At 39.5% G+C, this 24,124-nt stretch overlaps 1 protein-coding gene across 8 annotated transcripts in view; it reads left to right on the forward strand.

The window, feature by feature from the left end:
* hspa12a (heat shock protein 12A) overlaps positions 1–24,124 on the forward strand; it is a 250,044-nt gene that overhangs the window by 213,132 nt on the left and 12,788 nt on the right. For 7 of the 8 annotated variants that reach the window (XM_059653031.1, XM_059653030.1, XM_048551007.2 and 4 more), the window contains 4 exons: positions 3,391–3,562; positions 17,650–17,736; positions 18,691–18,795; positions 23,386–23,644. In XM_059653031.1, coding sequence (XP_059509014.1) covers positions 3,391–3,562; positions 17,650–17,736; positions 18,691–18,795; positions 23,386–23,644 — 623 coding nt within the window. The remainder of the gene's footprint in view (positions 1–3,390; positions 3,563–17,649; positions 17,737–18,690; positions 18,796–23,385; positions 23,645–24,124) is intronic. The other variant, XM_048551005.1, reaches the window with a different exon arrangement.

Genomic DNA, 24,124 nt, shown 5'->3' on the forward strand with positions numbered 1-24,124 from the left:
TTTAGCATTAGTAAGAAGAATGAATGATTTGGATCATTATTTCAGGACAATGCAAAACTTTAAATGGTGTACCATGTAGAGAAATGTAGAATAATTAATCGCAGCTTCAGGATTACCACATTTAGTGACACATGGATGGACTCTAGAAGTTGTTATCAGTTTCAGAGGCATCATGATTGAAGTGCTGATTGAATACAAAATCCAGATTGCCTTTATCCATTTATATAGTTGGCTAAAAAGTGATTTATGAATGTATACTACAGTAGGACAAAGTCAAGTCACGCAACACCAGGTTATGGTCCAACAGGTTTCATTTGAAGTCACAAACTTTTGGAGCGCAGCTCTTTCTTCAGGTGAAGTCACCTCCGTCCAACACTGGCATCTCAACATTGTACAACAGTAGACTTCATCCTTTCAGGTTGCGAATTCTCTTTTTCTGGTGTTCATTAGAAGCTCTTACCAAAGTTTTCTTTTTACTGTGTTACTGGCTTCTTACAAAAATCTTCTTAGTGGTTTACAAATCCTCAACGGTAAAGCAAGTTATCCTGGAGGGTGCAACCAAGTCAATTATGTACATGCCACTGTGATTCTTAGCCACAGAGAGCTGTTGGAGCAGAGTCCTCCTGTATTTGTAAGGTTGAGATGAATAGGTTTTTGATCAGTTGGAAATCAAGGGTTATGGGGTAAATGCAGGAAGGTGGATATGGGGACTGTCAGATCAACCATGATCTTATTGATTTGGCTGAATGGGCCGATGGGCCAAATGGCCTACTTCTGTTTGTGCTTCTTATCCGTCTTATGATTCTTAATCTCTCCGCAAACAATGCAGCATGTTATAAAGTCCTTAAGTGTCTGTAATATATCCTAATGAATCACTTCATGGATAGGTTTGTACAGGTACAATACTCAATTGTGATTTGATGTTGAAACTAAGGACCCGATTTTGAATTGAAGCCTTGATTTCTACATGAACTCAACTGATCTCCTTGTTTAAATGTTGCTGGTTTTAACAATCCTAACAAAATAGAGGAGAAGTCACCAGGATGGCAGTTCCCAACTTCATAAAGAATTGGAAGCATATCTATTTAAGAGAAGATGAGAGGTGTGAAAAGTAGTGCAAACAGAAAATATTGCAAGATGTACGGATCATAATAAGTACCACGCCAATATCATAGAGTGAATCATGAGTGAGTAATGCAATGTTTGAGATTAGCTCAGTCTTCTGGTGTTTTGCCAGATCTGCCTTTGACACGAATAGCAAGAAACTTGGCAAACCCTTTTCTCCAGAAAAACTTACATAGTGAAGATTAGATACTGTCCTTTTTCTTACTTTCTGTTTTCTTTTAAACTTATATCAACGTCTGCAAAAACGATAAATCATTCACTGCAGAAGGATGAAGGAAATCAAGTATAAAGACTTTTCAATGTATATAGATAGAGAATGGCGTGTATGAAGTCAATAAATATAAATCAGAAAACAGATATTAAACGTTCATCTAATGATACATCCCCAGATCTGGAAATTTTCAGTAATCAATAGATGTTGCTGTAGCTATTCCACCTTGAATTATGAGCAGAGAAAAATATTTTGGAGGCTGCACTAAGCTAGGTGATGTAGGAATAAATTTTGGCATTTGCCACGGGGTGTCAATCTGGCAGTGTTATTAAGTTTACAAAGTGTGAAGCTGGATGAACACAGCAGGCCAAGCAGCATCTCAGGAGCACAAAAGCTGACGTTTCGGGCCTAGACCCCTCATCAGAGAGGGGGATGGGGAGAGGATTCTGAAATAAATAGGGAGAGAGGGGGAGGTGGACCGAAGATGGATAGAGGAGAAGATAGGTGGAGAGGGGATAGGTCAGTCCGGGGAGGACAGACAGGTCAAGGAGGTGGGATGAGGTTAGTAGGTAGGAAATGGAGGTGCGGCTTGAGGTGGGAGGAGGGGATAGGTGGGAGGAAGAACAGGTTAGGGAGGCAGGGACGAACTGGGCTGGTCTTGGGATGCAGTGGGGGGAGGGGACGAGCTGGGCTGGTTTTGGGATGCAGTGGGGGAGGGGGAGATTTTGAAGCTTGTGAAGTCCACATTAGTTTGCTCATTTATCTTTCTATTGAATTAAATGAAATAGAAATCGGTTCTGAAACAGATCAGTAATTCTGCTTGATTTTTTAAAAATCATTCACAAGATGAGGGCGTCACAAACTAGGCCAGCATTTATTATCCATCCCAGTTGGCCAGAGGGCAGTTAAGAGTCAAACACATTGCTGTGGGTCTGGAGTCACATGTAAGCCAAACCCAGCAAGGATGGCAGTTTTCCTTCCCTAAATGGCATTAGTGAACCAGATGTGATTTTCCCAGCAATCATCAATGGATTCTTAATAAGACTCTTAATTCCAGACATTTATTGAATTCAGATTCTTTATACTGCTATGATGGAATTTGAACCTGGGTCCCCAGAACATTAGAGATAATGGGGACTGCAGATGCTGGAGATTCCAAGATAATAAAATGTGAGGCTGGATGAACACAGCAGGCCAAGCAGCATCTCAGGAGCACAAAAGCTGACGTTTCGGGCCTAGACCCTTCAGCAGAGAGCTGATGAAGGGTCTAGGCCCGAAACGTCAGCTTTTGTGCTCCTGAGATGCTGCTTGGCCTGCTGTGTTCATCCAGCCTCACATTTTATTATCCCCAGAACATTAACCAGTTTCTGTTTTAGCAGTCCGGTGATATTACCACTAGGCCATTGCCATATGGTGAGTTGTTGTGTTTAATTTATGATTGAACACTAAACAGCGTCTGCATCATTAAACTCAGGCAATGATTTACCAAATGTATAACTGAATGAAGGGATTGGGATTACACTATAATGAGACAGGACAATATTCTTTTAGCATGAGGATGGTAAGGGGTGATATGATTAAGGTGATTAAAATAATGAATGGAAGTCACTGGGTAGACTGGGAACAACTCTCCTCTGTAGTAGGAGAATAATGGGGAAAAGTCTCAAAACTAAAGGTAAACTAGTTAAAATCAGCAGAAAAGTCAGAAAAAAATCTGTGTGAAAAAGATTATCTGAATGTAGTTATACTGCTCTGAAGACCGGAGATGAAAATCAACAAAATTACTTAAAACTGATTTTAATTCTTTGCAAGTAAGCATATTAAAAGAAATGAAAGATGTATTTCAATCCAGTGGTCTGAACATTGAGCAGTGAACAAAGTGTCCATCCGGAAAATCATATGACAGGTTGTATAAAGATCATTAGAGAATTGAAAAGGTCAGGCTGTCATGGTTAATAAACTAGCAGTGCAGGCTTGATGGCCAAATGGTTTCCTCTTGTTTCTAGGTTTACCTTTATTTAGGACTAATCTTCTTCTATCATTCACCTCAACAGGCTGGTCTTGCATCTCCTGATTGTCCAGAACAGTTGATAATTGCACTGGAGCCTGAAGCTGCCTCCATTTACTGCCGGAAACTCCGCTTACATCAGATGATTGATCTCAGTGCCAAGGAGGCTGTCAATGGTTATAGTTCCACAGAAACACTTTCATCTGGAATAACTCATGGTATCTTTGCCTGTTTAGCATTTTGATATTTGAAGTAGTTTGGTATTTGCTGCCTCAAACTATTTCTTATTGTAAATGTTGCAGTGATGATATATACCATTCTGTTTACTCCCAGTATTAGCAAATAATTTTTTTTTCTCAACTGAGTTTTCCTCGCAATTTCAATTTTAATTTTTTCTTCCTTTCAAAAATACTGATAAGATCCAAGATTATAGTATGGTCATGAAAATGTTGAATTTTCTTTCTATGTCAAAAAGACTTTTATATTGTTGAAAGCTTTGTTTATTTTTTTTTCATCAGTACTTAAACTCTGTACTACCAAATGATTAATAGTGACAATTAATTGCTATAAGTGTTGGACAGTATTAGAACTTAAGTGACATTTCGCCAATATCTAAGCTGTTCTTTAGCAATTTCTTTAGGAGACAATTGGCAACTCCCATTGGCAAATCAAGTGATTTCCATGATTAAAGATGTGAAAATTTCATTGTATTGACATCACATGCCTTGGATTTTAGGAACTTAGGAACATGAGGCCACTTAGCTCCTCAAGTCTGCTGTGCCATTCAACTAGATGGCAAACCTTTAACTTCACTGCCATTTACCCACAGTATCTCCATATCCCTCTGAGATCTCCAGCATCGGGAACACTGTCAGGCTTTGTCTTGAATATGACTGATTTTCTACCATTTGAGGTACAGAATGCCAAAAACTTCTCCTCACCTCAACTGGAAAAAGTTGTGAATTTAATGCATTTTCAGAACAAATAAGTGTAGCGCTTGTTTCAAAATGTAGAAAGGAGAAAGATTAACTTGCTATTTTGAGCATTGTTTTTAAAAGTTCTTACTAAAAGCTTTCCTAATCAGCACCTAAAAGCTTAGATTGGAATTCCTTTTCTGCTACTTAAAAGAATGGTTGTAAACAATCTTATACCAGCATTGTCCAAACCCTTTATGGCAGATTACACCAATTAATATAAAAATAAATCAAAGAAGTACAGATGCTGGATACCTGAAACACAAACAGAAATCACTGGTGAAACTCAACAGGTTTGGCAGAGTGCGGACAACGTGCCAACACTTAACTTGAACCATTAATATTGCTTTCTTGCCACAGATGCTGCCAAGCTGATGAATTTGTCAGAAATTTATGTTTTTATTTATCCCAGTTAACATTCAAAATGAACTGAACAATATCTATGATAAATTACAAATGCAATCGAAGCTTCCTCCCCATCCAATATGACTAGCAGAAGAAAAAGATGGCCCTACTATTTGTTCCCAACTTGGGGAAAAAGCTTGGTTTTCTGCACCTGCCCCAGGAAAAACAGCCCTGAGTGTCTGGATTTTCAGTGTGGTGTGCTTTTGGGTAGGTTCAGGGATCAGGCTTGCTGTCCCCAGGACACAGTGCAGAGGTAGCCACAAGGATTGCGGAATAATAATGCAGACTGTATAAAAGGTCCCTCAGTGCATGGGACTTCTTCCCAATTGCAATGAAAATTGTTAAACCCTCTTGCCCTCACCCTTGCAATCTTCATTTCCCTCCTTCCCCTACCATCACCTTCCTCCTCTCCTCACCATGGTTCTTCATAACCTTTGCTCTAATTCAGGATCCGCCATACATTCCCACCCACCTGGTCCCTACACCAACTAAGTGCAAACACATGCCAATGCCAGGACTCTCCCTTTATCACCAGGCCTCTTATGATCCCACGCTGACATACCGTCAACCTATGCTTCCATTCCTTTATTCTTTCGCCTTACACACTCCATGCATCTCTCACAGTATTCAATGTGGACAGTCCTCAGCAAATATGCTGAGATGAAGTAAAGTTTAAAAGTGTCCATGACAGACTTCACGATATAAAAAGAAATTCCTTGATAAAAAGAAAATAAATCTCTTCTTACACTTAATACCATATAAAATCACAAACATTTATAGCTTGATGTCTGCAATAGCTAATCCTTAAATGATTTCTTGGGTCCTTCAAAGAGATTGAAATTGGAAGAAGAGTCATATTGGACTCAACATTAATTGTTTCTCTGTCCTCTGCTGCCAAACCTGCAAAGTTTCTCCAGCACTTTCAGATAATATAATGATATCCTTCAGGCCTATATCCACAAGCAGCTATTGAAACTGTAAATGATTTTTTTCAGGGTTTCTCAAAATTTAAAGAACCAGGTACATTAATAACTTGAGATCTTGAAAGACCTTATCCATCCTTTGTGCATATCTAATCTTAAAAATGGTTTGTCGCAAATGGAAGCAGACCATTTTTCTTCAGCAAAAATAGGGTCAACTTGAGCTTAGCAGAGCTTAAATGATCCTGAGATAACAAGGTGTAGAACTCGATGAACAAAGCAGGCCAAGCAGCATCAGAGGAGCAGGAAGGCTGACGTTTCAGACCTAGACCCTCCTTCAGAAAGGTTTTCTGAAGAAGGGTCCAGGCCCAAAACATCGCTTCCTGCTCCTCTGATGCTGCTTGACTTGCTGTGTTCATTCAGCTCTACACTTTGATATCTCAGATTCTGCAGCATCTGCGGTTCCTACTACCTCTTAAATGATCCTTCTGGGTTTTGGTTTCCCTCGTGTATGTTTCACAAAGATGGGATCTGTCAGAAATGGAAGTGGCACCTCCGAATTTGGAGTCCTGGTGCTATTTCGTGTTCACTAGCTATCGTTGAAGTATGCATGCCTCTATGTGAGTGTCTGCACCTATATTCACTCAAGTATGTGCAGTGTAGGCAACGTGGATGTGTGTGTACGTGAGGGTGGAAGTGCACATGTAGGTTTACATGTATGCATGGCTGTGTGTACATGGGGATGGGTATGTATGTCTGTCTCTTTGCGGGTGTGCACGTGTGTGCTTTCAGTCACTATCTGGGCTTACAAATATAGAATACTCAATTGAGTGAGGGTTGAAATGCAGTCAATGCGAGTGGAATTATGCATGATTGTCAGTCCAGGAAAATGGAAAAAAATCTTTGTATGTTTGTCAGTTCCTATATTTATTCCTGAATGGTCATAATTCCAGTCAAATGTGGTAAAATCAGTATCCTTACAACATTGAACAACAGCGACTTGAAGACAGTTCTAACCCTCTGCACTGGCAGCAGGCAGTCTCACCCACAGCCTGTGCATTAAAGATTCTGATTTTCCAATCACAAACAGCAAAATTCTGGTGCACTGTGTACTTGAATGCCTGAAATACACACCGGGTTACTGTGGCTGCAGAGTTCATAAATCAGCCAGTATCCCGTTGATGGGGCCATAGCCACTTTAGCTGCCATACTCTGGATGTTCACATTGTGTTTATTAATGTTCATGTGAACTGTAAATTAAGTATTTTTTTAAAAGAAGCAAAACACTGTGAAAACTGGATATTCTAAATAAAAGAGAATGTTCTGGAAACAACCTGGGCAGGTCAGGCAGCAGCTGTGAAGTGAGTAAAAGAGTAATCTTTCAAGTAAAGGATCTCTGGCATAATTCAGTGCTACCTGACCTGCTGACTGTTGTCAGCATTTTCTGTTTTCAAGTGTCTAATTTTCAATGATTTATTGAGTCTGAAAGTTTAAAATAAAATTGAGCTGGGGGCATCACTACTACTCACTGGTATGGTTTCCCACTTTAAGAAGTTATGCACTTCCTGGAAGGTGTGTGGAACTACTGCCTGGAACATAATCTCTGAGCTTCATTGCTGGCACCCATGCTAAACCCTCATTTGCATACCCTCTGCTAAAGCTTTGCTATTCTATTTATTGAGAAACATGCTGGAAATTCTTTCCAGATGGAAGCTGTGAAGCATACAGCAGTGGATGATTATCCTGGGAAACCCTGGGAGGGGATATGTTGAAAAGCTACTGTGATCTGTGTATACAAGTGAAGCTCTGTTTGAAGATATCGATGGCATGTTTAATTGCTATGGTTGTAGCATGAGCTTCATTACACAATGGAATTAGCATATGTCTGATAATGCACTATTTTTAAAGGGAAAACCACACGTATCAAGTGATAGCATTCAAACCAGCTCAGCTTGTATTTTAATCTTTCGTTCCTCAACTACACCTATTACCATTCATGCTGGACACCTGCAAAGCCCAACATTTATTTATTTTTATACAGAGGTTTGCATATTGGCGTCTAGAGATATTATGACACCGCCCTCTAGTGTTTCATTACATATTCAGATATCTGCTGTCAAACTTATCACTCCTAAATAATTAAAGGAAAGTATGTTGACCGGCGACAGGATTTCCTTAGCACCCATTTATGATGTTGATGACTGTAGACATTGTGATTGCTCTTCTTTCATATTTTCTAATCAACCTTTTCAGACGTGTTATACACCTTTTAGAGCAGATGGAATTTGAACCTGGACAAAGGTAGGGACACTACCACTGTGCCACAGGAGACCTTTGTGATGACTTTTTGTATTAGTTAGATGTATCTGAGATTGGCCACGCCTGTTGTCGCACAGGTTTCTGAAAAAAGAGCAACCGGCCTGTTTAAACATGTGCCTTTTCTACCAATTCTTTGCCACTGATGAATTAAAATGGCATGTTTCAATCAGTATCATCTTATTTACAGCAGTTTGATAAGTAAACAATTGCCTTCCCGATGACCTTTCGGGGAGATTGAACAGTGAGTAAGAACAGGCCTATAAAAGCGTGTCATTGTTGCTGTTGGTGAATATTATGTGCAATTTGATGTATATACTGCGTTGGACTTGTATTTTAAATGGAATGATAATATAATTAGTGAAAATATCTGTCTGTTTACAAATCTAGCAAGGTATCTTCTGAAACATTTTCTAAGCCTAATTTTCTTGTAAACACTTAATAACTTCGCAGCCATTAAAGTAGTTTTGCCTTTGTTAATATATTTTCTGTTGGGAACAGTCCAAAACAGTCAACTATATTTTTAATCAAAATGAGGTTACATGCAGGTGGCAGGCAAAGTCTTTGATTTAATTTATGCCATTGTATTGTTGATTTAACAACTAATGAGAAACAGAGTTTTTTCATAAAACATTGTTCCCAAAAATCCACGTATTTCAAAATACACCCCATTTCACATTGAAGTATCTGAAAAATTGCTAGGAATAGATATGGCTTTACCTGAAAGTTTGAGTGAGCCATTGCAAGTACTACCAGGGCAGAAGATTCTGTATCCCTCCATGGAATACAGAATAGTATATATAGCCACACCAGCAGTAGTGGAGTTCAACTGAAGTATTTGAAGATTTGGTGACTAATTTGTTTTGACATTTTACAATAGCTCTAGTGCCTGGGACACCTCGAACTGAAAAGTCCACTAAAGGTTGACACAAGCCTGAATTAACCCTGGCAGCATCAGTGAAGAGAAATCAGACTGAATGTTTCGGGTCCATTGACCATTCCTCAGAATGGTTCTAAGGGTCACTTGTGTCAAAACATTAACTCTGATTTCCCTCCATGGTTATAATCAGACCTCATGAGCTTTTCCAGCAATTTCTGTTATTGTTTCTGATTTCTAGCATCTGCAGTTCTTCCGGTTTTTAACCACGGAGTATTGCTCAGTTTCTATCAGCCTTGCACTAAATTAACATAAATGTGATCCTGTTATATTTTTAGTCTGGGTAAAGAAATACTTCTGTTTTCCTGAATGCTTTATTTGCTTTTGTCAAAGCATTCAGACAATGCTTTATTCTACACTTCACCTGTTCCTTGACAAATAAATTTCTCTGAATTTTAACATTAATTATACTCAAGAAGTTTATTTTAATCAAAAACACAGCCAATGCATTTAACATTTACACAAAAAAATCACCGATAAACAATAATTCAAACAAGTCTACATTAATCTGATTCTTTGGAAACTACAATAAATGCAGGACTTCCTATGTTAATAGAAGAAAAGGTTTGTAATTTTCTTTGTAAGTGAGACATTATATTTGTAAAACTTAGATTTTGCACGCACCGCTTTGATTTGAATAATACACTGTAAATATGATGAGATCCCTGCTGAAATTATGTAAACTTTTTGTATGCTAGCGATTTGTTTGTTTTCTCTGAAGCAAGCAAATTATGGGACATCGATATGGAGTTTTCTCTAATATAAAATAATGGTTGCATTTATTGCCAGCCCAAAACCACAATCTCAAATTGACAATTTGTAGACAGATCAATAACCCTTGATCTTTTTGTAGTCTTCTATGAAAAGGCACCTATAATCATCACAAGAATTAAGACCTTAACATGCAGCAAAATTCCTAGTAAAAAGAATAAGGAAATGTTAAGAAGGGGAAAACAATGCTTTCTGAGAGTGTTTTTGGTGTTATGCCTCTCCTGAAAAGTACAAGGTCTGTTTTTTAGTTTACTATTCAGCGTAGCTATTTTTCTTTATCCTTTTAGTATGAGTACTGTAAAATAACGGAGAAATTAATGGGACTGAAAATTGACAGATCCTCAAAGCCTAATGAACTGACCATAGAGTTTTGAAAAAGATGGCTACAGAGATGTTGGATGCATTGGTAATTATTTTTTTCACTTTTTTTTTAATTTTGCAAAGGTAGTGAAATTAAATCCACTATTTTAAAATTGAGGGAGAGAGGAAAAATTTGTATACAGACCTGTTAATGTGATGTCTGTAATAGGGAGAAAAAAGGGTAGAATTACATAAAGGGCAATTACTTGCCTGATTGGATGGAATTAACATAGACTTTTGAAGGGAAATCATGTTTGACAAACTTGATAAAGTTTTTTTTTAAGAATGTTATTAGCAGAGTCAATAAAGGCAAAACCAACAGATGCAGTGGATTTGGTTTTCAGAAGGCTTCCGATAAAATCCCGTGCAGGAAGTTAGTGAACAAAATTATAGTGCATGGCGTTGCGGGTAATATGCCAACATGGACTGAAGATCATTAACAGGCGACAATAAATGGTTCATTATCAGGCTGTCAGATGGTAACCAGTGGGGTATCATGAAGATCAGTACTAGGTATCCAGCTGTCTGCAATCTCTATATCATAGAACATAGAACAGTACAGCACAGAACAGGCCCTTCAGCCCACAATGTTGTGCCGACCATTGATCCTCATGTATGCACCCTCAAATTTCTGTGACCATATGCATGTCCAGCAGTCTCTTAAATGACCCCAATGACTTCGCTTCCACAACTGCTGCTGCTGGCAACGCATTCCATGCTCTCACAACTCTCTGTGTAAAGAACCCGCCTCTGACATCCCCTCTATACTTTCCTCCAACCAGCTTAAAACTATGACCCCTCGTGTTAGCCATTTCTGCCCTGGGAAATAGTCTCTGGCTATCAACTCTACCTATGCCTCTCATTATCTTGTATACCTCAATTAGGTCCCCTCTCCTCCTCCTTTTCTCCAACGAAAAGAGTCCGAGCTCAGTCAACCTCTCTTCATAAGATAAGCCCTCCAGTTCAGGCAGCATCCTAGTAAACCTCCTCTGAACCCTCTCCAAAGCATCCACATCTTTCCTATAATAGGGTGACCAGAACTGGACGCAGTATTCCAAGTGTGGTCTAACCAAAGTTTTATAGAGCTGCAACAAGATCTCACGACTCTTAAACTCAATCCCCCTGTTAATGAAAGCCAAAACACCATATGCTTTCTAAACAACCCTGTCCGCTTGGGTGGCCATTTTAAGGGATCTATGTATCTGCACACCAAGATCCCTCTGTTCCTCCACACTGCCAAGAATCCTATCCTTAATCCTGTACTCAGCTTTCAAATTCGACCTTCCAAAATGCATCACCTCGCATTTATCCAGGTTGAACTCCATCTGCCACCTCTCAGCCCATCTCTGCATCCTGTCAATGTCCCGCTGCAGCCCACAACAGCCCTCTATACTGTCAACGACACCTCCAACCTTCGTGTCATCTGCAAACTTGCTGACCCATCCTTCAATCCCCTCATCCAAGTCATTAATAAAAATTACAAACAGTAGAGGCCCAAGGACAGAGCCCTGTGGAACATCACTCACCACTGACTTTCAGGCAGAATATTTTCCTTCTACTACCACTCGCTGTCTTCTGTTGGCCAGCCAATTCTGTATCCAGACAGCTAAGTTCCCCTGTATCCCATTCCTCCTGACCTTCTGAATGAGCCTACCATGGGGAACCTTATCAAATGCCTTACTGAAGTCCATATACACCACATCCACAGCTCGACCCTCATCAACTTTTCTAGTCACATCCTCAAAGAACTCGATAAGGTTTGTGAGGCATGACCTGCCCCTCTCAAAGCCGTGTTGACCACATTTAATCAAGCCATGCTCTTCCAGATGGTCATAAATCCTATCCCTCAGAATCCTATCTAACACCTTGCAGACGACAGACGTGAGACTTACTGGTCTGTAATTGCCGGGGATTTCCCTATTTCCTTTCTTGAAGAGAGGAATTACATTTGCCTCTCTCCAGTCCTCAGGTTCGACTCCAGTGGAGAGCAAGGATGCAAAGATCTTCGCGAGTGGCGAAGCAATTGCATTTCTCGTTTCCCAAAGCAGCTGAGGGCAAATCTGGTCCGGGCCTGGCAACTTGTCAATCTTAATGTTTGACAAAATTTTCAGCACATCAGCTTCCTCTATCTCTATCCATTCCAGCTCTTCAAAGGTTTCATTCACTACAAAGTTTGTTTCTTTCGTAAAGACAGAAGCAAAAAACTCATTTAGGTCTTCCCCTACCTCCTCAGATTCCACACACAAGTTCCCTATGCTATCCCTGATCGGCCCTACTCTTTCTTTGACCATTCTCTTATTCCTCACATAAGTGTAAAATGCCTTTGTGTTCTCCCTAATCCGTTCTGCCAAGCCTTTCTCGTGCCCCATCCTGGCTCTCCTCAGACCATTTTTGAGCTCTTGCCTCGCTTGCCTGTAATCCTCCAGAGCTGAGCTTGACTCTAGCTTCTTCCACCTTATGTAAGCTACCTTCTTCCTTTTGACGAGAAGCTCCACCGCTCTCATCATCCAAGGTTCCTTTATCTTACCCCTTCTTGCCCGTCTCAGAGGGACATATTTATTCATCACTCGCAACAACTGTTCCTTAAACAGTCTCCACATGTCTATAGTGCCTTTACCATGGAACAATTGCTCCCAGTCCATGCTTCCTAACTCATGCCTAATCGCATCATAGTTTCCTCTTCCCCAATTAAATATCCTCCCATTTTGCCTAATCCTCTCCTTCTCCATAGCTATGTAGAATGTGAGGCAGTCGTGGTCACTATCACCAAAATGCTGTCCCACCACAAGATGTGATACCTGCCCCGGCTCGTTTCCGAGCACCAAAGTCTAGAATGGCCTCTCCCCTCGTCGGCCTGTCAACGTACTGAGTTAGGAAACCCTCCTGAACACACCTTACAAAAACAGCTCCATTCAAATCTTCTGCTCGAAGGAGGTTCCAATCAATATTGGGAAAGTTAAAGTCACCCATTACAACAACCCTACTGCGTCCACACTTTTCCAAAATCTGCCGACCTATGCTTTCTTCAATCTCCCTGCTGCTATTGGGGGGCCTGTAGTAAACCCCTAACAAGGTGACTACTCCCTTGCAGTTCCTAATTTCCACCCGTACTGACTCAGTAGGCAGATCTTCCTCGACAATGGAAGCTTCTGTAGCTGTGATACCCTCTCTGATTAGTAGTGCTACACCCCCTCCTCTTTTACTCCCTCCCTATTCTTTTTAAATGTTCTAAACCCTGGAACATCCAGCAACCATTCCTGCCCGTGAGAAACCCATGTCTCTGTTATGGCCACAACATCATAGCACCAGGTACTGATCCATGGTCTAAGTTCAACACTTTTATTCCTGATACTCCTTGCGTTAAAGCAAACACACTTTAACCGATCCCTTGGTTCCTTCCCACTATCTGGTCTACCTCTTGCTACTGCCTCACCTGCATCAACTCTCACCTCCGGTATACAGCTCAGGTTCCCACCCCCCCTGCCATACTAGTTTAAACCAATGATTTAGATATCCAACTGTACTGTTTCCTTGCTTATAGATAATGCAAAACCTGGTGAGAATGTGAGGTGTGAGAAGCATGAAATGCCTCAAGCGAATGCAGGCAGGAGTGAGTGAGTGAGTGAGCAAGAGCATGGCAGATGGAATATAAAGGGAAAAAGTGTAGGGTCAACTTTTGTAGGAGGAATGAAAATGTAAAGTATTTTTTAAATGGTCAGAGATTTGCAAGAGTTGATTTCCAAAGGACCTGGGTGCCCTTATTTGTAAGTCACCGAAAGCTGGTATGCAGGTGTAGCAAGCAATTCAGAAGATAGACCTTTATCACAAGAGGATTTGGCTGTAGGAACAAAAAATCTTGCTTCAATCGTGTTGAACACTGACTAGGCCGCACTGGGAGAATTGGGTGTAATTCTAGCCCCCTTATCTAAGGAAGGGTATACTTGAGAGAATGCAGCAGAGGTTCACCAGGCTGATTTCAGGGATGACGAGACTGACCTATGAGGAGAGATTGAAGATTCTTGGCCTGTACTCTCTGGGTTTAGAAGAAGAAAAGGTGATCTGGTAGTAACGTACCGAATTCGGAAAGTTACAGGCAAAGTAGATGCAGAAAGAATATTTTCCTTGGCTGGAGCTAGAACCAGAGTACACAGCCTCAGAATAAAAGGCAGGCTAGTTATGACTGAAATAAAATCTAACTTGTTCACTCGGAAAATGATGAGACTTTGGAAATCTATCCCAGAGGACTATGGAAGCCTAGCCATTGAGTAAATTCAAAGCAGAGATTGATAGACTAGTTACTAACGACGTCAAGGGGTATATATGGAATACGGTGTTGAAATAGATGACCCAGTGATGAACTATAATGGCACAGTAAGCTTGAAGAGCTGATTGACCTACTGCTGCTCCTAAGTTCTGTAATCGTATGATGATTACCATCAACCAGCAGTTCTCTAGTGGAGTGCAGTGCACTTGCCCTGCTTCAATCACCAGAACTAGATCCATTATTCCTTCTGCCCACAAGATTAAACTAAAATAATTGTAATAGATTTATCATTGAGATAATCTTTATTAATACAGAGGGTTATAAAGCTTATGAGATGTTACCAGGTATTGTATCAAAGAGAAACCATTTAAGAAAAGGTTGATAGTTGGGAGGACCACAGGAAAAGGAGAATTGAGTTGACACTACTGTATGGAGGATATCTGGGAACATAAACTGGTTAACTTTAATAGTTGTTTGTGTTATCATTTGTTTATAATAGTCAATGAATAATAATTCATGGATAATTAAGAAACAATCCTGTCAGTGCTTTTAGTTTGTTTTGCCAAACAGGAATTTCTTTTTTCTTTATTCATTCACGGGATGAGGGTGTTGCTGGCTAGGCAGCATTTATTGCCCATCCCTAATTACCCAGAGGGTGGTTAAGAGTCAACCACATTGCTGTGAATCACATGTAGGCCAAACTAGGTAAGGATGACAATTTCCTTCTCTAAAGCACATTAGTGAACTGGATAGGTTTTTCTGACATTTGACAATGGATTCACAGTCATCATTAGACTGTTAATTCCACATATTTATTGAATTCAAATTCTACCATCTGCCGTGGTGGGATTTGAACCTGGGTCCCTAGAATGTTATCTGGGTTTCTGAATTAAAAATCCAGCAATAATACCACTAGGCCATCGCCTCCCCCAAAAATGAATTGTAAAACATCTCATAAAACACAGTGAATCAGTAACTACAACTAATGTATCAAAGAACTTTTACAAACATGGTAAAGAAGAATGAGAATATATGGAAGTAAGTTCAGTTTTGATATTGCTTTAAGCTCAAGACATTTGTTTGCTTTTAACTTAATTTACTGAAGCAGTCTTATTCTTAAAGTTTGGTGCTTATGCAAGGATGCAGTTATTCTGCAACAGAAGTCTGATACCAGTATCTGGATTGGAACATGCAGTTAGCAGATCAGAGTTATCCTGTTGACTGTACATCACTGTCAGTTGCAGTAGCACCATAGAGAATACCTGATTTTGCTTTAGTAGCAAAAATCTTGCTCTTCTACTCATGAATTTCTTTCTGGTGCTTTATTTTTTACAGCAGAATGCAAGCTTCCAACTTCAAAGTATTGCTGTAAAAAGACATTTTGTGTAAGCTCTCTCCTTAGCTTTTCTCTCATGTAGTATAAATGTGATTTCTCCTTTGAATTGGTATTCTTGCAAATTGTCCTGATGAATGCAAAACAGCTTTGATAAATGCCTTTTTTTCAGCAATACTCGAGATCTGCACTAAAAAAGCAACTATTCAAAATAAATGTCAGACAAATCCATTAACTTGAATACAGTGGATAATGAATGTATACATTAGTTTGTGGCAGTTGCTTGAATAATATTTAAGATGATAAGATGATAAAAAATACTTGCTGTCAGAGGTAGTGACATGGTGGAATTCTTACCACAAAAGTACTGTCAAGCCTGGGTAATTACATGTATTCAAGGCTGAGATAGACTGATTTTTTTCATCAGTAAAGGAATCAAGGAGAATAAGGAAAAGGCAGGAAAGTGAAATTCAGAATTATCAGATCAGCCATTATCTCATTTAAATGGTGGTGAAAACATGATGAGCTGAAGGTAGCTAGAAGAGAAATAAATGGACAACTCATCCCTTTCCTGTCACCTTAGCAATGAAATTTAATCCATTGGTATCCTTCTCAACTAATTAAGCCACCAATTAAGACCCTCCGTGATCAATCAATGCTCAGTCTAGGGGCAATCAGAAGCACAGATGGTGGCCAATGCCACGGCCTGTGAAAGTCCATCCTTCTTGTCCAACCTCCTGATCTCTCCCTAATGGAATCCATCACCTCCCATGAGAGGGTAAAAAAGAAAATGCTTACTTTCTCATTGTTAGATCCACTGAGGAGTAGCCCTCAACTAACTGACTTTAGAATCAAGAAGGTATACACCCCATTGTTTCAGCAACTTTCGGCAACTTGTTAAATTATCTTGCCAATAGAAGCAACATGTTATTCTTAGAATTAACATGGGAAAAAGTCACAAAGTCCACCAAAAGTCACAAATGATCATGATTTCCTGAGTGTTCCCATTAAAGCTGGGAAGTAGTCCATGTGTATGTTCTATGTCTGGATGGAGAAAATACTCCCAAAGTTAAACAATTTTTCTTTGTGGTAGAACTTTAGAATGCATGCAAACTTTGAAATAGTTAAAATAATGAATGCATTTTAAGATGACTAGCTTGAAGTTGGTATCAGTCTTAAATATTACTATTGCATTTCTTCTTCATCCTCATCCTCATCCTCATCTTTGTATTTTCATGCTGTGTTTTGCTATTATTATTTCTCTATCTTGCTACTAAACTTGCATTTATTTTAGAGTTAGTGCACTGCCATAGAAAATTTAACATGAAAATACTGTAAACTGAATCCGCCAAAGAATAATACAACTTAACTTCCTAGTAAAATATATAATAGCATATGATAGAATTTTCTTCCAACCCATCAATTCATTTAGGGGAAATTTAATCTTAAAACAACGGTAGGAAAATTTGGCTCACATAGATCTGATTTGTGGTAATGCTATGTTCATATTGGGGGAAAGAAAAGTTACTTTAATTAACTTGTGTTATCTCAGATATTCTGCTAGAATTTTACATCTTTTCCTTACATCTGGACCAAATTATAAAGCCAAGTAACAACAGTTTGTAATATTAAGATAGTAACTTCTAATAAATCTATATGATATTCCTTAGTCCACTATTAAAACAAAAGTTCTAACGTCATTCAATTGGCTGAAAATATTACATTGAAGTTGTAGCAAAGGGATTTAATTTAAATTTTGTGTATTAATATTTGGAGAGCCTAATTATAAATATCAATATTTACATTCCATCCCTGCCATCATACTTAACGCTAATTTAAAATTTTAGCTGATGATAAAGCTTCTTAAACTCAAAACAAAATTCCATGAAAAGCAAGGTTTCTTTCTTTCAGTAGAAGCTTTTAAATTCTGAACAAACCCTTGTTTAGTAATTGAATTATTGCAAGTTGACAATTTATGATTCTTTCTGTATTATGCTCAGTTATTTTCTCTCTATCAACAACTAGCTAAAGAATACACACGACGTAATCGGCAGAGTCGCACCTTTATGGTGGAAAATGTCATAGGAGAAATCTGGTCAGAATTGGAGCAAGGTAGTGTCTTCTTTCCTGGCATTCTTGGCTCTTTCTGATTTTCATTGTTCTGGCAATGGTTCCATTTTCTGTTAACATTGCATGTGTTGTTTCTGTGGGACATTTACATGCAAAACAGTAATGAAAGAGGAATCAAAGGAAAAGGTTGCTGTCACTTCACTGCTTTGTGTGGCATTGCTGTGCTGCATTTGCACCCTATCTTGATGCATCTTTAATATTTAAATTTAACTATATTGATTTTATTAAGGGAAGCTCTCACTTCAAGCAAAAGCCTTGCATAAATAAGTTCCAACTGCTTGCTGTACAGCGTACTCTTCTTACTATACATTCATGTATTTTTGTGCAGTCAGTAATAGTTTGTGTAAGCAGTTAAAAACGTTTGTATACCTGGATTTGTAGTATATTGAAGACTATACAAAAAAAATGAACGAAAGTCAAAAACAAAATTTAGATCATACTGCACTGTAGTAGGTTTAATCGCTTCAAAGCCTAATGTGCATTGAACTATAATGCTATGGAACTTGATTTTGTCTGTGTATGTTTTTAATGTATTTACATCAAATTCCTTTTGTGGGCAGTTTTAGAAGGTTGTAAAATATGCAATTTAAATAGTACAGGCAGGGATTTATCATGAAGTCATTATGTACTAAAGCAAGTTCAAAAAAAGTGTCTTATTCTAAGGTGATTCTTGAAGATATACAATCATTTGTTAAGAATGTTAGAGTGTAATGACAAGTGTATGTTGTCTTCCTGAGCAATAGTTGCTAAATTGTCTTCATTGAAATGCACTGTTGAGTGCTAAGCTGCAATTTGAACTTAATACATGCATCATTATATGGCTAGTGTTGAAACATGCATTCTTGAAATGTTATTAATACCTACATGGGTAGTATAATTTGCAGTTTCAGGCAATTTCTTCATAAATACATTTCAAAATGCAATTTACTTCATCAGGTGACCGTTATATTGTGGTTGACTGTGGAGGGGGTACTGTAGATCTCACAGTTCATGAAGTGAAAATGCCTGAAGGACACTTGAAAGAACTCTATAAAGCTTCAGGTAAAAGTGTTTTTTTCTCCTGCTGATTGTTACAAAATCACAATCTATATTTTGTATTGAAGTGTTACAAGTGCCTAGATTTTTAAAAATAAATTGATCACAACACAGGAGAATTAATGAAATACATTTGATTCCTTTACATCAGGCCTTAATTTTTCATTGCTCTTCTGATAACTTAATAGCTAAACATGCCATTTCATGAGTGAGTAACTTCTACAAGTGAAGAAGATGCTAGATTAGATCCTTGAGGGTTAATTTCCCTTACAGCTCCCCCATAAATTGACATGACATTCATGGAAATGATGTTTTGGATCAGAGAAGGTTGAGACTGGACTGGAAGGAGGTGTACAAGGTTATGATGGGGCATGGACAGGGTGGATGCAAAGCAGCTGTTCCCTTTACTCAAAGGATGAATAATAAGGGGGCATAATTTTAAAGTGAAAGGCAAGCAGTTGAGAGGGGAATTGAAAATTCTTTTCAACCAGAAGATGGTGGGGTCTGCGACGTACTGCCTAGGAGAACTCACAACCTTTAAAAAGTACTTGGATGAGCACTTTGAAGTGTCGTAACAGTCAAGGCTACGGGCTTGGTGCAGGAAAGTGGGACTGGTTGATGTAGTACATTTGCGTCAGTACAAGTATGATGTGCTGAAGGATCTCTTGTGTACAGTATGTCTCTGATTTCTCCAAAGTTTGTGAATACTTGTGCTTGGTAATTGCAAACAGTCAGAGTAGCCTCTTGAGCTGAACAATAAAAAAGAAAGACTTCTTCACCATGATGATAAACTGGGATAGCATTAATGAATGAACTGTGGGTCCTCTGCCCCTGAAAACAGAACATGCTGGAGAATCTCAACAAGATGTCCTGTCCTTGAGAACTGCCAGTCCACCTGATTGGCTGACAGTTGAGTAGTCCCAGCAGTGCTAGGAAGGAAGTAGTGGTTACTTCTAGGACTGCAAGAGAGTCAACAGGAACAGATTACACATACCTTTGTTTGATATCCTTGTTTTGATTGGTGGGGCTTGGGGAGCCTAGGAAGTGTAAGGAGCATGGAATTCACATTCAGAATAAAGAGGAAGACACAAGGGGTATGGTATCTTGGGGTTGGGGTGAGGGATTTTCATGATGAGCCCAAGGCACCCCCAGCCAAAAGAGGTATGTTTCCTTCCTGAGATAGTAGGAGCTGCCAATGCTGGATAGTCTGAGATAAAAAGGTGTAGAGCTAGATGAACACAGCAGGCCAAGCCTGGAGAAGGGTCTTGACCCGAAATGTCAGCTTTCCTGCTCCTCTGATGCTGCTTGGCCTGATGTGTTCAGCCAGCACCACACCTTGTTACCTATGTTTCTTTCTTGCCTTTTTAGCCTAAGGTCGTGAAATAGTGGGCTGACCTCCTTCATGCCATCTCCTCACACCCCCTCTAAATATAACAGCACAAGTGGAATAACACCTTTACGTAGGGTTACTAATTGGCTTGTTAAGGGTCTAAATAAACTCAAAACGGACTTGTTGATTAACTCTTCCTGTCATATTATGGGGGCAACACATGAAGGCAGTGATGGTCCAGCTAACCATTCTATCTCACCTGCAAATATGCTGATGGATGATCCATAAAACTCTCCCAAGGAAGTGGTGAGAATGCTATTTTGACTAAATAGAAGTACGTTCAACTTGCGATAACAAGATGTAGAGCTGGATGAACACAGCAGGCCAAGCAGCATCAGAGGTGCAGGAATGTTGATGTTTCGCACCTAGACTCCTTCAAAAATGGGGGAGGGGAAGAGGGTTCTGAAATAAATAGGGAAAGGGGGAGGCAGATAGAAAATGGATAGAGGAGAAGATAGGTGGAGAGGAAATGCGAGGTGATGCATTTTGGAAGGTCGAATTTGAAAGCTGAGTACAGGATTAAGGATAGGATTCTTGGCAGTGTGGAGGAACAGAGGGATCTTGGTGTGCAGATACATAGATCCCTTAAAATGGCCACCCAATTGGACAGGGTTGTTTAGAAAGCATATGGTGTTTTGGCTTTCATTAACAGGGGGATTGAGTTTTTAAGAGTCGTGAGATCTTGTTGCAGCTCTATAAAACTTTGGTTAGACCGCACTTGGAATACTGCGTCCAGTTCTGGTCACCCTATTATAGGAAAGATGTGGATGCTTTGGAGAGGGTTCAGAGGAGGTTTACCAGGATGCTGCCTGGACTGGAGGGCTTATCTTATGAAGAGAGGTTGACTGAGCTTGGACATTTTTCATTGGAGAAAAGGAGGAGGAGAGGGGACCTAATTGAGGTATACAAGATAATGAGAGGCATAGATACAGTTGATAGCCAGAGACTATTTCCCAGGGCAGAAATGGCTAACATGAGGGGTCATAGTTTTAAGCTGGTTGGAGGAAAGTATAGAGGGGATTTCAGAGGCGGGTTCTTTACACAGAGAGTTGTGAGAGCATGGAATGCATTGCCAGCAGCAGTTGTGGAAGCAAGGTCATTGGGGTCATTTAAGAGACTGCTGGACATGCATATGGTCACAGAAATTTGAGGGTGCATACGTGAGGATCAATGGTCGGTACAACGTCGTGGGCTGAAGGGCCTGTTCTGTGCTGTACTGTTCTATGTTCTATGTTCTATGAAACAGACAGGTTAGAGGCAGAGATGGAGGCAGTAAAGGTGAGTGTTAGTGAAGAGGTAGGGAGGAGATGGGCCAGTCCAGGGAGGACGGACAGGTCAAGGGGGTGGGGTGAAGTTTGTAGGTAGGAGATAGGGTTGGGGCTTGAGGTGGGAGTTGGGGATACGTGGGAGGAAAGACAGGTCAGGGAGGCGGGGACAAGCTGGGCTGGTTTTGGGATACATTAGGGGGAGGGTTTAGGCCCGAAATGTCAGCCTTCCTGCTCCTCTGATGCTGCTTGGCCTGCTGTGTTCATCCAGCTCTGCACCTTGTTATCTCAGATTCTCCAGCATCTGCACTTCCTACTAACTCTGAAACTACATTCAACTTGTGTTTTATTCTATTAACATATCTATTGTTTTCCAAGTAGGAATGAGATGTACGATTAAAATAATAAAACTTTCTCCATGTTTATCACAAGAACACAGGAGCATGAGTAGGCCATCTGGCCATATCTGCTGTTTAATAGAATGTGACCTCAACTCCACAAAACAGAATAGTGTAGATGGTGAAAATTAGAAATAAGAACAAAACATGCTGGAGAAACTCAACAGGGGTTCGGCAGCATCTGTGGAGAGAGGGGCAGAGTTAATGTTTCAAGACTGATATGAAAGTACTGAAGAAGAATCATTTTGGATTTGGAAAGTTAGTCAGTTCACCACTCCTTAGATGTTGCCAGACATGCTGAGCTTCTTCAGCATTTTCTGTTTTTATTTCACTGTGTTCATCTTGCGTAATCCTCAACTCCTTTGCCAATTCTCATCTATCTAACTCAACATTGAATGCAGAATCCAACTTCCACTATTCTTTGGTTAAGAGAATTCCACAGACTAATGACCAAATGAGAGAATTTATCTCAATCTTAAATGAGTTAGCCATAATTTTTAAACTGTGTTCCTTTTGTTCTAGATTCTTTCACAAGGGAAAACTTCCTTTTGGTGTTTACCTAGTCAAGTCCCCTGAGGATCTTTATATCTTTCAATAAGATCACTTCTCATCCTTCTAACTCCAATGCATTCAGGTGCAATCTGCTCAACCTTTGATAAGATAATACCTTCATCCCAGGTACCAGTGACATGAACCTTCCCTAAACCTTATTCTAATTCACTTAGTCCTTTTTGATTAAGGACGCCAAAACTGTTTACATTTTTCCATATATGTCTTAATAAGACCCTATACAGTTCCAGACTTGAAGAATAGCTGCTTTAGGTGATTGTGATGGACGGCTCCCAGTGCTTGGACTCAGGACACGGCATTTCTCGCTGATGGATCTTGTTTAGATCTTATTACGAGCTATTTTTTGAACTTGTGTTCCTTTCATTTTAGGGTCCCCTTTTTCATTCTCACTAATTCATTTAGATGATGCAGTCATGTTGCAGCTATGGCACATGTAGCTATTGTAGCTATTCACATTGAAGAATTCAAACCCTTCATTAATATCCTCAAGATTTGCCAACCCTTCATAAATATTAACGTAAAATACACAAGGGATATATTAATATCTCAGCACAATATTTAAATTGTTACAATAGACCAGACATACGTCAGCAAAAGATCTTTTCAAAGTAACTACTTTCTATATCTCGGTAAATTTCCTTCTCCTTCTAATCTCTGTACTACTTCATTTCTGGATTGTTGAGCATCCTAATTTTAATCACTCACATTAGATGTCATATCTTCAGCCTCCAAGACCCTAAGTTTTAGATTTCGTACCTTAAGCCTCTCCTCTCCAGCTGTCTATTCTCCTTTAAGCTACTTTTTAAATCTAACTCATTGTGACATGTTTGGTCGACTGTCCTAATAGCTCATTATGAAATGCAGTGTCAAATTTTCTTTAGTAATATTGCAGTGGGACATTCTGATTTGTTATAGGAGTTAAATAATCCTAGTTGTTATTGTTTAATTCAGGTGCATCTTCTTTCAATTCCAGGTGGACCCTTTGGTTCTATAGGAGTGGACTATGAATTCGAAAAACTTCTTTGTAAAATTTTTGGGGAGGATTTCATTGAACAATTTAAAATCAAACGTCCAGCGGCCTGGGTAGATTTAATGATTGCATTTGAATCACGTAAAAGGGCGGCTGCTCCTGGTAGAATCAATCCACTCAACATCAATTTGCCTTTCTCATTCATCGATTACTATAAAAAATTTAGAGGTCACAGTGTGGAGCATGCCCTCAGGAAAAGCAGGTACGTAGACAGACATGTTTAAATTTGTGTAGCACAGGTTCACTGGTAAATATAAGCATTTGAACCTTCCTGAGTATTCCCAATCAAGGATATGAGACAGCGAGATAAGATGATAAATGCAAGTTAATGGATATGTGATTTTTATCCCCAAGTTCATGATGCTGTACGTCCTGAGTTCTGAAATTAGTTTCCTGCTGTCTAGTTTAACTTGCCCTCTAGGATTTGTTGGACGTGGAAAATTGGGGGTGGTTGAGGAGATCATGAGTTGTTTACTTTTACTTCATTCTTGGAATGTGGGTGGCGTGAGCTCGGCCTCTCTAAAAAGCTGGATTTTTCTGAACTGTTGGTAATGCAGGCAAAAATCCAGCTGTTTGGACAAAAGTAGAAATCAGCTCACCTTTTCTTCCTCCTCCTCCAGCACTTTGGTTGAAGTATTTGGCAAAAAGGGTTTTTAAGTCTGCCCAATTGTGTCTTAAACTT

Source organism: Stegostoma tigrinum, chromosome 20 (assembly GCF_030684315.1).
Source record: "Stegostoma tigrinum isolate sSteTig4 chromosome 20, sSteTig4.hap1, whole genome shotgun sequence".
NCBI classification, from domain to species: Eukaryota; Metazoa; Chordata; class Chondrichthyes; order Orectolobiformes; family Stegostomatidae; genus Stegostoma; species Stegostoma tigrinum.